Genomic DNA, 13461 nt, shown 5'->3' on the forward strand with positions numbered 1-13461 from the left:
GGCACCTGCCCACTCTCTCCAACGTCCTCTAGAATGCTCCTGCACTTCGTAGGGCAGCTCTGGGCAGTGGCCATCAGCCTCAGGAATTTTCCAACAACTTTACTCTAAAGATGGTACTGGGTGTGTTCTGCATGGCTGCCAGTGCAGGGACCCCATGCCCAGGGAGGGTGCAGAGACAGGAGAGAGACTGAAAAACATGAATTCCAGTAACAGGTCATTTCTAAACATTTTTATTTCAAATCTCTTTTCATCCCTCCCCAAAAAGACATGGGTCGGTACAGCAATCATAAAAAGGAGATACAAACACAAGAGTCAAATGTCTCCCGCACTGACACTTACAAAAACCGGGAATTATACACAGGGTTTCCAAACAGGACCTGCAGCAGCTACTAATGTCCCTTTACAAGAGTCAACATGCCTATTGATACAGTATTTACAGACACCCCATTCTGGAACTAATCTACAGGGACATCCCAACACCCGCCCCTCTATGCCCAAAAAAATACCAACACACCCAAAGTGCATTTGTTTTGTTTATATCAAAACATCTTTTCCTCTCCCCATCCCACCCCAGACCCCCCACCCATTTAAGATTGGCCTGCAAGTCTATTTTAACCATTTAGTTATTTTTTATACTTTATGAAAATAAATTATACAGCAACTATTTTAATAAATTAAGCACAAAAAGGGAGAATAAGAAGGAAAACTAAATGGGAAGACAAAAACCAGGCCAGGCTTTGGCTCGGAGGACAGGGGTGGCTGAGCAGGACAGAGTGGTTGCAGGGGTATGGCTCCCCTCTAGTGAAGAACCAACCCCCTAACCACTGAGTCCAGAATGACACCCCTCAGCACGCAGTTTCTGAAACACCACCAGAATGCACAGTAGTGCCTGTGCCATGCAGCACCAGTGTGGGCATCCCAATGTCTGGCCTGCCCAGAGCGGTGCCTGGATCTTGCCTGTCCCTCTTGGGAGCACCAGGGATGGAGTGGTCAGACCAGGCCACTGTCCAATGAGCTGTGTGCACAGTGGGGGTCACACCCAAGGGGGCTGAAGAAGACTGTCTTGTTTTCCCTATCTGTCTCCAGAAGCAGCTGCCATCGCAGTCCAGCTGCGATCCACGGTTGCTGTGTGCCCGCTACAGCTGGCTGCTTTTGTTTGCTCCTTGATGCCTCTTGGCATTGTGAGGAGGGTCGGTGGGGCAGGGAGCAGCTCCAGGGACCCTCTTAAACCCTCTGAAGATGAAACGGGAGTGAAGGCATGTCACAAACTCAGCATGCAGGATTGGCTTTCTGGGAGGTAGATGAGTGGGAAGGGACAGGACAAAGGACAGGAAAGACAAGAGGGACGCCAGAAGAGACTAGATGACCCTTACCAGGACACCAGGAAGCAATGAAAGGTGAAATCTGCACAAAAAGAAAGGTTCCCTCCTCTGGCAGATTACTGAATCGGTACTCTATTTTCAACTGCAGCACCAAGACCCCAGAGCCCTCTCGGTGATTCAGTCCCATCTCACTCCCCAAAGCGTTCTTCTCCACTTGTTAAAGGAAGGCCTCCTGGCACACTGTACCGAGCACAAAAGGCTCCAATGCCAAAACAGGATGTACCATGCATGGGGACTTGCAGACTTGATTCTTGTGGACCAGTAATTCTACAGCTATCATAATGGGGCACACCTTTCTTTCTTTTTTTTTCTTTTTTTTTCCTTTTTAATAAAAAAGATTTTACTCCCCAGGAGCAAATAAATCATTTTGAACTACTGATAAACACTGCTGCAGTGAAAAGAAAGATGGCTACATGTATGCAATAGCACAAATTCAGTGTAAGGACAGCTGTGCTGATGACTAGAAATAAAAACCACGTATCCACTCCCCCTCTTCCCACAAACCAGACCAAGAGGATTCCCATAGGGAAAATGTCTAACTCAAAGCTCCTCCCCTCCACACAGGGGGCATGCCATTCTCTTAAAGTGGAAAACAAATCCTAGTCCCCGCCAGTGGAGATATCCCAACATCCCAACTGCAGACAAGACTTCTACAAATGAGGACACAGATAGACTTCTAGACCTTGCTCCTTATATCTCAGTGACTTGACCTCTGACTCCTGGGCTCAAAAATCAGGAGAGGCAACAAGGAAGGAAAATATCTTACCTGGGGAAATTTCTCCTATCCCTACTTCCCACTGGGATAGGGGATTCAAGAAGGCCATGCCCTTCTAGGAGCATGGGGAAGGCTCCCTGGGGCTGTACTCTGAACTGTTCCCTACTCCTTATGGGATATGCATCAGAAGGGAATGTGTAGCCATCCCATCACTCCCTGCTTGGCTCAAATAGCAGCTCAGCCTAAGTGACAGTAGGAAAGGAGAAACAGGAAACTATGGGACACTTCCAAGCTTTTTCAAGAGGCTGGCACTGCCATCTACATTTTCTTCACCTTGGCATAAGCAGGAGACAAGGCCATGATCAGCCTAAACATCAAACCAGGACAGCTGAACCCCACAGCCCAGCCCCTGCTCCCCCATGCCTATGCTACTGGCACAGGCATGCATTTCAAGTAATAACAGGTTGCAGCAGTGGCTGTCACTAGCTCACACTGGCACATACTCGTCTCGAGGAAGGTTATAGGCCGGGTCTGGGAGTAGTGACCCCCAACCACAGCTCCACAGCAGGTCTCTAGCGACAGCCTTTCCTGGTCTGTGATTGGCACATAACCACCAAAGACAAGTGGACTGCATTTCCACTACAACTGTGCAGCATGGGCAAAGGGCGAAGGCCAATGCTGGCTTCTGGCCTTGTTCCTACTCCCTTCTCCAGGCAGCCTGCAGTACTGCTCTCCCCAACCACTCTCTTCTACCCAAGGCTCCCATGTGCCAAGCCAGGCCTCATGGAGCTGTCTCCCACACTGCTGTTTTGCAGCCCATTCTGCCAAGAAAGGGTCTGTGTCTGAAATACATGCAGATCGTGAGCACAGTGCAACCCACTTTCCCAGGACACAGAGAGTGAGGCTGCCTGTGCTCTGTAGCAGGTCTGGTTTGCACCTGAGCATATAAATTCTCCACTGGTAACCCCAGGACCACAGAGGTGTCTGCTGACTTCTGGTCTTGTCCTCCACCACACCCTCACACCCCCTTAGCCTTCAGACCTGTGCAACTACTGGGAAGTTTCAATCTAGACCTTTGCAGTCAAGTAGGGTTCTGATGCTATTGAAGGTAGCTGCACACGTGTCAGGCAGATTTGTCTTCCTGTACTTTAGTGAGTGTTGTTTCACTGCCCTCGCCTACAACCCAAAGCCTCATCACCACAGAGCTTTCCTAGACCATCTGGTCTACCCTGATCACACCCACTCTATCTTTAACGATGGCCCCGGATCTCCTGCTGCAATGAGTGTTCCTTCACATGCAACAGTCACTTTACAGTTCCCTCAGGGAAGGGGTCTTGTCTTCTACCTCATATGTCCTGCCACGCTACCTAGCTCAGAGTCATGCAAACACAAGATGAACACTAATTTTTAAATTATGAGTGGCTGAAGTTGGAGAAAGAATCCCTTCCAAAACCACTTGAAGATCTCTATGGATTCTAGATTTGGGGCTCTACTGCAGAACAGCCCTTTCTGTATGTATGATGGTGAGTGACCTGTACCCTCCAGAGGCAGAGCTTACAGGTATGCCAATCTCTGATCTTATGCTGTTGGTCATATGAAGTCAAGGAGGAAAAGGGTACCAAGAGACATGTCAGAAGTGGGTTAGACTGACACGCACACAGTTCATTTCTTTCCAGCCAGTTGAGGAAGCTCATTCCCTTTCTGTTTAGCTAAAGGAGGAAGAAGGCGATTCCATGCAGAGGAGCCCACAAGCCACTTTCCAGAAGATACAGTTTTCTAATTTTCCAAGACACAGGGCTTCACCCTAAACCACCAGAACTCCAGACCTGATGATGTTCAGTTTGTCATATAAGGCAGATACAAGCAGAGAGAACTCAAAGGAACACTAGAGGAACACTAGTGGAACACTAGAGGAGAGTAAAGAAGACCCACAAGTACACTGTTCATCTTGACCGTTACTTCTTTCAGAGTAACTGCAGGAGAGCCATGGCAAGCTTCAGACAGACAACTCAAGCACTGACATTCTTCCCTCTCTTCACAGGCGACTTTCAAACTAGCATCTGACAGACTTCCCAGGAAAGGAAGGGCAATGCGGTCTGACTCAGGAAATATCTGGGTTGCAAGAATGAACATGGGAAAATGAGGAAGCCCTTGCCACCTCCCATCCCAGAGGTGGGATGACAATGATAAATCTATGATCGTGAGACCCTTTCTGCTCTATGGAAATCCCATTAAGGCTGAGACACGCAGGCTCCTTTAGAAGCACAATAGCTGTTTCTCACTTCTTCCACATTTCCTCTCACTAACTGACAGATGGGGGAACACTGACTCCTCAGCTGTAGGTATGCTTTGCCATGAAGAACCTGGAAGCATGCGCCATTAACCTCAGCAGCCCAGGACTGGAGCTCTGCACTGCCCAGGTGACAAGAAACACTTCTGCCTTGACAGCTGGCAGGAGCAATAGGGGTGTTGTTATAACCAAAGGGAAATGTACAGTTATGAGGGGGAAAAGGGTGAGGATGGAGGGAAAACTGGGTTTGCCTCGGGTCACTGAGCTTAAGGAATTTAGCACAACAAAATGAACACCGATTCCATGAGAGGCGGTTCTGAAATCAGGTTTGTAAACCTTAAAGGAAAGGAGTGGGGAGTCACTATTCCTCCAGCAACAAGACCAGCCAGTTTCTCTTTACCCATCACCCCTTCACTCATCTCCTACCGAAGCTGGAGATGAGAATCGGACGCCTTTCCTCAGAAACTACCAATCTCATTCTTTTTTACGTCTCTGGCTCCCCTGCTCTTCCCCCAGGGTCATGGAAAAGATTTCAATGCTGCCTTTGGCACCAGCCGACCCACCAGCCCTCCCCTCCCCTTTCCTCTGACCTGCTCATCCCAACACCACTTTCATTTCAATGGGTACAAACCCCAGCTGCCTTTGACTGAGTTTTCTACACTGAGAAATGTAAATATCAAAACATAACTTGTGAAAAGAAACAGTGTTAAGACTTCTTCCAGTTTTCCAAGGAGCTCATCTCTGGGGTGGCACAGGATTGGGTAGAACAGGGAGCCCCACTTGGAGGATGGTTGTGTGCTTCTTTGAAGCCCCAGAGCTGCACTTTAACTAAAGTCTGTGCCGGGAATCACAACCCTCTCTATTCTCTCTTTCTGCCAAGTTCTTCTTTTGTGGTAGCTTCATTTGGTTCTTCAAACTGGAGCTTGGCAATCAAAACACCTAGGTAGAAGGGAAACAAAACAAAACCACAGTTCAAACAGCGTTGCAGAGCATGAGAAGCTAGACCAGCACTGGAGGTGGGAGAAGATCAGCTCCACAGCAGAATGGCAGCTGGACAATACTGTACCAGCAGATGTTCAGCTGCCTCTGTTCATTTTGATCCTTGTCCTGTATCACAAAGCCACAAAGGACATAAACCCTCAAAGACTTCTTTCAGTTGCCCACCCTAATACTCTGGTTAATTGTATTTTTAGTCCAAACATATCCTCCTGTATGAAGATGTCTGGAGCCCCTACCCCCCAACACCTGAGGCCTTCTGAACATGCTCCTGTTGTTGTGAGTTTCTTGCAGGGCACAGCACCCACAGAAATCATGCTCTAACTGAAGGATCCTATTACTTCTCAATAGTTGTTAAGCTATTGGACATGGGTGCTGGAAATTGAACTCAAGTCCTGTGCAAAAAAGCAGTATGTGGTCTTAACTGCTGAGCCATCTCTTCAGACTCCTTCTCTCGCTCTCTCTTCCTTGCTTTCTTTTTCTATCTATCTATCTATCTATCTATCTATCTATCTATCTATCTATCTATCTATCTACCTATCCATCCATCCATCCATCTATCTATTTTTAGTGTACGTGTGTGGGGTAGTTTGAAACAGATCCCATGAAGCTGGCCTCAAACTTGCTGTGTAGCTGAGGCCAACTGTGAAATCTGACCCTGTGGCCTCCACCTCAATGTAGGGATTACAGGTGTGTGCCACCATGCCCAGTCGCCCAGTCTAACTTATCCTTTTGAACATCTACTCTATAGTGGCTGATAAAAGGCAGGCTGCTTTTTCTCATGCCCCATCTCAAGTTTTGAGCCTTGGCAGAACTCTTGCTAAAACGCATGTCTTCTGAAAATAAAGGCATACATGAATTCCTTCCAAGTTTATCTCCCCTTGGGGCTCTTGCTTTCTGTATCATGCATTTAGTAACCTGGAGATGAGCTGTGGCACATATGAGAAGGCTGCATATGCAGTCACTGTGGCTGCCTTACTTCTGCTGATAGTATGCCACCCCGCCCCTTACACTGAGTCTGGAGATAATGATCCTATTGCTGTCACCTCCCGAATACTAGGATCACAGGTGTATAACACCATGTTCTTGGTTAAAAAAATAAATTATTATTTTTGGAGTTTCTTGTTGTTGTTATTGTTTGTTTTCCCAGACAGGTTTCTCTGCTGCCCCAGCTGTCCTAGAACCTCACTTTGTAGATCAGGCTGGCCTTGAACTCACAGAGATCTACCCGCCTCTACCCCTAAGTGTTGGGATTAAACATGTGGATGCCATATTAAACCATAGATGCCAAAAAAATTTTAGTAGTACTAGCAATCAAGCACTCTCCTACTGAACTATGTATCCCCAGCTCTCTTTTTCTGTCTCACTCTTTACAAAGGAAAATAAACTGTATTTATTTTACTTTTACTGTATGTATTGTTTGCCTGCATAAATGGATATGTAACACATGTAAGCCTGGTGTCCACAGTGGGCAAAAGAGGGTACCACACCCCTTGGAACTGGTGTTACAGATGGTTTTGAGTTGCTGTATGGATGCTGAGAGCTGAACCTGGGTCTTCTGTAAGAGACGTAAGAGCTCTTTACCTGTGTGTTGCAACCCCTTTGGCAAACCTCTATCTCTAAGAATATTTACATTACAATTTATAACTGTAACAAAAATTACAGTTGTGAAGCAACAACAAAAATAATTTTATGGCTGGAGATCACCCCAACATGAGGAACTGTATTAAAGAACAGTATACTCAGGAAGTGTCTAGTGGCTTGCTTGATAAAGAGGCTGGGTGTTTCCTACCTTCTTATGCTGAACAGCAGAGGCCCTCGCTGCTACGTGGAGGGCTCCACTTCTTGCTTCTGTTTGGAAATGAGCTGCGCTTCCTTTAGGGACAGGTACACCTCTTCCTGAGGATCATAGTAGTAGAACTTTCGAATGTAAGAGATCAGAGGTCTGTGAAAAGCCAACAGACACAGGGTGTACTGTGTAAGAGAACACTTCTCAGGAATCCTATTGACTGTTGTCTCTTTTAAGAAACCTCTCTTGCTGAACCCTCCCTTCTCCATTGGCTATGACTACTGAACAGTCTTTGCCAACCTGATAAAATTCTCACCTCACTCCTTACACACTTCTGTCTCCCTCATTTTACTGCTCTGCACTCTGCCCAAGGCCTGCAGAGTGAGGCCAACAGACATAGCTTCCTTTTTGCTCCAACGATACAACTCTAGAGTTAAGTGCTAAGACACGGGGAAATGAAAGAATACTGCCTACAAATATTTTATACTGGGTTTGGCCTCTGGGAGCAACTTGCAAGCTTCAAAGGGATTTCTAAGCCACCACCCCTGCCCTAACCCTGATGAACCCATTATACTTGGGCAGTGGGAGATCCGGGATATGATCTATTCGCACAAGCTGCCGAATCCGGAATCTGCAAAGATGCTGGAGGGACTTGACATTGCTGAATCTGGACACTGGATAGAGCAACTGTACTGGTGTTGGTGGCAGTCCTTTAAGAATGAAAACAAAGGGAAATCTTCAGACAGAGTAATGCAGCTAATGACAGAAGAAGAGAAATGTGGGGGGCGTCATAAGGCTGTGTTAGAGTTCATGCATATACCCTGTGCAAAACCCCTCCCAAAGGGCTGTGTCAGTCATCTGTGAAGCACCATTACCATGTGTTACTCACAGAATTTAGTGTCCTCTGATAACCTTCCCAGAAACATTTTGTCTTGTTTTGTTTTTTCCAGACAGGGTCTTTTTTTTAAAAAAAAAAAATTTATTTATTTATTTATTATGCATACAATATTCTGTCTGTGTGTATGTCTGCAGGCCAGAAGAGGGCACCAGACCTCATTATAGATGGTTGTGAGCCACCATGTGGTTGCCAGGAATTGAACTCAGGACCTTTGGAAGAGCAGGCAATGCTCTTAACCACTGAGCCATCTCTCCAGCCCCCAGACAGGGTCTTGCTACATGGCACAGACTAAACTGAAACTCACTATGTAGAAAGGCTAGCCTCAACCTACAGCAATCCTCCTGCCTCAGCCTCCTGAGTACTGGTACCATAGGTGTGGTCCACCACACCTAGCTTCCAAAATCACTCCTAACTGTGGAAAACAGTGTAATAAATGAGGCCAAGCTAGAGACTCCTTGGGGCCAAAGGGCCAATCACAGGCCTGAGGGTCTCAGGAATGGACAAGAACCCAATGTCTTCCTATTGGGAATATGAGATGGTTGTTCGGTATTATCTAGCAATATCCTGAACACCAGGATGTTCAGAGGTACAATGGCTTGAACAGCCTTTATTACCAGAAAGGGTCATGTGTGTTTAAAGTTTAGCCCTTCTTGTGGAATCTTTTTGTACACTGTGAAGATGTCTTTGTCAAGGCACCTTCTGATTGGTTTATTTAAGAACTAAATGGCCAATAGCTAGGTAGGAGGTCTAGGTGGGACTTCCAGGCACAGAGAGAACTCTGGGAAGAAGAGAGGCAGAGAAGCCATGGAGATGTGGAACAAGTTGGACACACAGAATGGAACAGAGGTAAAAGCCACGTGGTAGAATATGGATTTAAAAATATGGGTTAATTTAAGTTATAAGAGCTAGTGGGACAAGCCTAAGACCAAGATTTCATAATTAATAATGATGTCGGTATTTAGGAGCTGACTGGCGGAACAGAAAGAGACTCACTACAAACCCTCTCTGTAGCAGTGCTGGTATAAATCACTGAAGCTCTCAAAGGCCCCACAACATACCAACTAGTAAGCAGAAAGGACAGGTAGAGAAGGGAGAGCTGCTGTCAAAACTCCCACTCCTGCACCTGTCTTTTCAGGCCAGACCAGGACAGCTCTGTCCCATCCTTCCCTCATTGTTCCCTTTCTACCCTTGAAGCATCAGGCTGGGTTACAGTGACAAAGATGATGATTTTTCCGAAAGAACTACAGCCAGCTTGAGAATGTGAGCTCAAGGGCCTGCCAGGACCCACAACAAACACCCCCACATGGATCAGCAAGCTCTATGCTGGGAAAGCCCAATTCCACAGTCAATGCCACGGAACAGACACCCACTAAGAATGGCAGGACACGAAAACACATTCAAATAAAATAATAATGTGCTGGTTTCCATAAATGAAGGAACTATGGATAATAAGAGAAGCAAATTGAAAACAAGGCTGAAAAGATACTGAATGAATTCTGTTTTTTTGGTTTTTCAAGACGAGGTTTCTTTGTGTAGCCCTGGCTTTCCTGGAACTTACTCTATAGACCAACTGGACTCAGACTCAGAAATCCACTCTACCTGCCAGAGAGCTGGTACTAAAGGCATATGCCACCACACCCAGCTAGGGCTTCTTTTCTTAGCCATAGTCCTATCCAAAGAAATACTGCAGTCAGGACTAGAGCGATGACTTAGCAGTTAAGAGCTCTTCCAGAGGACCTGAGTTCAATTCCCAGCAATCACATGGTAGCTCACAATCATCTATAGTGGGATTTGATGCCCTTCTTCTGGTCTAAAGGCAACATGCAGGTAGAGCACTCATATACCTTAAAAAAAAAAAATACATCTTAAAAAGGAAAGAAATGCCGGGCGGTGGTGGCGCATGCCTTTAATCCTAGCACTCGGGAGGCAGAGGCAGGCAGATCTCTGTGAGTTCGAGACCAGCCTGGTCTACAAGAGCTAGTTCCAGGACAGGCTCCAAAACCACAGAGAAACCCAGTCTCGAAAAACCAAAAAAAAAAAAAAAAAAAAAAAAAAAGGAAAGAAATACTGCAGACATAACTAGTTAGAAAATAATAAAGGCCGCCCACTCTCAGCACCTGCTTCACCTAAGGAAAGGATCATGGTGGCTCTGCCACATGTAAAGGGAACCTTGGGAGAAATTTTTTCTTAGGTGGCTCCTCTGAGTACCTGTCCTCTGGTAAAGGGTATTCAAGACAGCCAGTGGTGATTTGTGCGTGACTAACCTTTGCTAGACACCTCACCCTGGACAGACCATAGTTCCAAATCTAAAACCCTTTAGTCTTCTTCCCCCATCCAGATGGCTATCTTTTTTTTTCTTTTTAATTTAAATTTTATTATTTAATGTATGTTGTGTGTCTCCCAGTCCTAGGAGGCCAGAAGTGGATATCAGATGCCCTGGAGCTGGAGTTACATGCATTTGTGAGTCGCTGGGAAGAGAAACCCCAGTCCTTTAAACGAACACTCTTGACTGCTCAGCCATCAGTCCAGTCCCTTTCTTTAGGTTTTCTGTGTGGTTTTTTGTTTGTTTGTTTGTTTGTTTGGTTGGTTGGTTGGTTGGTTTTTGTTTTTTGAGGTGAAGTATCACATAGTCCAGGCTGGCTCCTACTACCTCTACCTCCCAACTACTGGGAAGTAAGCAGGCAAGCAAGAATGGAAAGAGGAAGTGAGGGAATGGAAAGGAAGAAAGGAGGGACAGGTTAAATGGGAGATCATTAACATAAAAAAGTCAATTTTACCAGGTGGTGGTGGCTCACACCTTTAATCCCAGCACTCGGGAGGCAGAGGCAGGTGGATCTCTGTGAATTTGAGACCAGACTGGTCTACAAGAGCTAGTTCCAGGACAGGCTCCAAAGCTACAGAGAAACCCTGTCTTGAAAAACCAAAAAAAAAAAAAAAAAAAAAAAAAAAAAAAAGTCAATTTTTTAAAAAGGAAAGATTTTCTTTGGCTTCTAGTTTTGGAAGCTCCAGTTCACACTTGCCTGGTGCCACACTGAGGCGATACAGAGTTAGCATAGGAATGTGACATGGGAAACTGCCTTTCAAAGGATAGCATCAAGAAAGTAAAAGCACTAGGCGGTGGTGGCGCACGCCTTTAATCCCTGCCCAGGCAGAGGTAGGCAGATCTCTGTGAGTTCGAGGCCATCCTGGTCTACAAGAGCTAGTTCCAGGACTGGTACCAAAGCAACACAGAGAAACCCTGTCTTGGCAAAAAAAAGAAAGAAAGAAAGGAAGGAAGGAAGGAAGGAAGGAAGGAAGGAAGGAAAGAAAAGAAAAGAAAGTAAAAGCACAGCTGTGACCCAGGCATGATGGTGATGCACCTACTCAGGAAATAGAGCAGATTGGTCTTTGAGTTTAAAGCGGAGGCCAGCATGACCTACATAGTGAGACCCTGCCTCAAATCAAAATAAACAAACCAAAACTTAAAAGAACACATAATGATAGGCTGTAGTTGCAGATATGACAAGAGATTTATACAAAAAATGTACAAAGAGATGGCTCAGGCCTTTACTCCTAACAAAGAGGGTAGAGGCTTGCAGGGACAAAGGCAGGCGGATCTCTGTGAATTCGAGGACAGCCTGGTCTACAAAACCAATTCCAGAACAGCCATAACTCTTACACAGAGAAACCCCATCTTGAAAAAAAAAGAAAAAAGAAAAAAAAAAGAAAAAATGTATAAAGAACTCTTAATAACTCAATAATAAAATATATATCCAGTTGAAAAATGAACAAAGTGGGGGTACTCAGTATAGCACAGTGGTAGAGCACCTGCTTCGCATGAGCAAGGCCTTAGTTTGACACCTAGCACCTCAAAATAAATGAAGCTTAAAAAAATGCAAAAGTATTGCGCCTATAGCCATGATGGTGTAAACTGTCAACTTGAAATGGACCTCTGCAGGGTTATCTTGCTTATATCAATTGAGGAGGAAGGTCCACCCACCCGTCTGTATAAATACAGAAAGGGAATTGAGCAGTAGCATGCATTTATTGCTTTCTCCTGGCTATGGATAAAATGCAACCAGCTGCTTCAAGCCTCTGCCACCGTGACTTTCCCACCATGACGGACTATATTACTGGACTCAGCTGTGAGTTTAAAATAAACCCTTTCTCTGTGGAGAGATGGCTGAACTGTTACATGCACCAGTCGCTCTTCCACAGATTCAACTGTCAGCACGCACACAGCAGCTCACAACCTTCTCTAACTCTAGTTTCAGGAGATCTGATGTCCTCTTCTGGCCTCCTTGGGTACCAGGCATACATGTGGTACACAGACATACACACAGGCAAAACACCCATGTATATTGTGTTTCTGTCAACACAAGCTAGAGTAATATGAGAGAAGGGAACCTTAACTGAGAAAAGGCTTCCTTAAGATTGGGCTGTATAGGCAGACTATTTTGGCTGTCGGACATTTTCTCAATTAGTGGTTGAATGGGGGACTCACTGTAGGTGGTGCCACTTTTGGGCTGAAGTTCTGTGTTCTGTCAGAAAACAAGCTAATAAGCAGCCATGAGAAGGAACAAACCAGTAAGCAGCACTCCTCCATGGCCTGAATCAGCTCCTACCTCCAGGTTCTCACCTGGTTTGAGTTCTGTCTTTGCTTCCCTCGATGGACTGTGACTCTTTTGCTCCCTTGTGGTAGTTGGAATGTAACAAACCCCCATAAGCTCACTGGGACTGGCAATATTAGGTGTGGCCTTGTTGGAGGAAGTGTGTCACGTCATTGCAGGGGTGGGTTTTGAGGTCTCTCATATGTTCAAGACACCACCCAGTGTCTGAGATTACTTCCTGTAGCCTGCGAAAGATGTGGGACTCATCATGAGAATAATGGATGAATCTCTGAACTGTAAGCCAGCCAACTAAATATTTTCCTTATAAGTGTTGCTGTGGTCATCATGACTCTTCACAGTAATAGAAAGCCTATCACCTGGATTGAGGTGGGCGGTCCTTGGGCTTCCCACAGGTCAGGGAACCCTGATTGCAGATGAGGGAGGAGGACTTGATGGGGGAGGGGGAGGGAAATGGGAGGCGGTTGCGGGGAGGAGGCAGAAATCCTTAATAAATAAATAAATTAAAAAAAAATAAAAAAATAAAAAAGCCTATCTAAGACACTCCCCCAAGTTCCTTTCCTTTTTTTTTTTTTTTTCCAGTGTAGCTTTGGATCCTATCCTGGAATTTGCTCTGAAGCTTTTTTTTTTTTTTTTTTTGGTGTTTTGAGACAGGGTTTCTCTGTGGTTTTGGAGCCTGTCCTGGAACTAGCTCTTGTAGACCAGGCTGGTCTTGAACTCACAGAGATCCACCTGCCTCTGCCTCCCGAGTGCTGTGTAGCTTTTGATCATGATGTTTCATCAC

At 45.7% G+C, this 13461-nt stretch overlaps 1 protein-coding gene across 3 annotated transcripts in view; it reads right to left on the minus strand.

Moving 5' to 3' along the window:
- Positions 1-1709: 1709 nt before the first annotated feature.
- Positions 1710-13461, minus strand: part of Socs7 (suppressor of cytokine signaling 7) — a 38354-nt gene continuing 26602 nt past the window's right edge. For all 3 annotated transcript variants that reach the window (XM_075990911.1, XM_075990910.1, XM_075990909.1), the window contains 3 exons: positions 7747-7882; positions 7176-7328; positions 1710-5326 (listed from right to left, as the gene is read on the minus strand). In XM_075990911.1, coding sequence (XP_075847026.1) covers positions 7208-7328; positions 7747-7882 — 257 coding nt within the window. In that variant the 3' untranslated portion in view covers positions 1710-5326; positions 7176-7207. The remainder of the gene's footprint in view (positions 5327-7175; positions 7329-7746; positions 7883-13461) is intronic.

This window comes from Microtus pennsylvanicus, chromosome 11 (assembly GCF_037038515.1).
Source record: "Microtus pennsylvanicus isolate mMicPen1 chromosome 11, mMicPen1.hap1, whole genome shotgun sequence".
In the NCBI taxonomy this organism is placed as follows: domain Eukaryota; kingdom Metazoa; phylum Chordata; class Mammalia; order Rodentia; family Cricetidae; genus Microtus; species Microtus pennsylvanicus.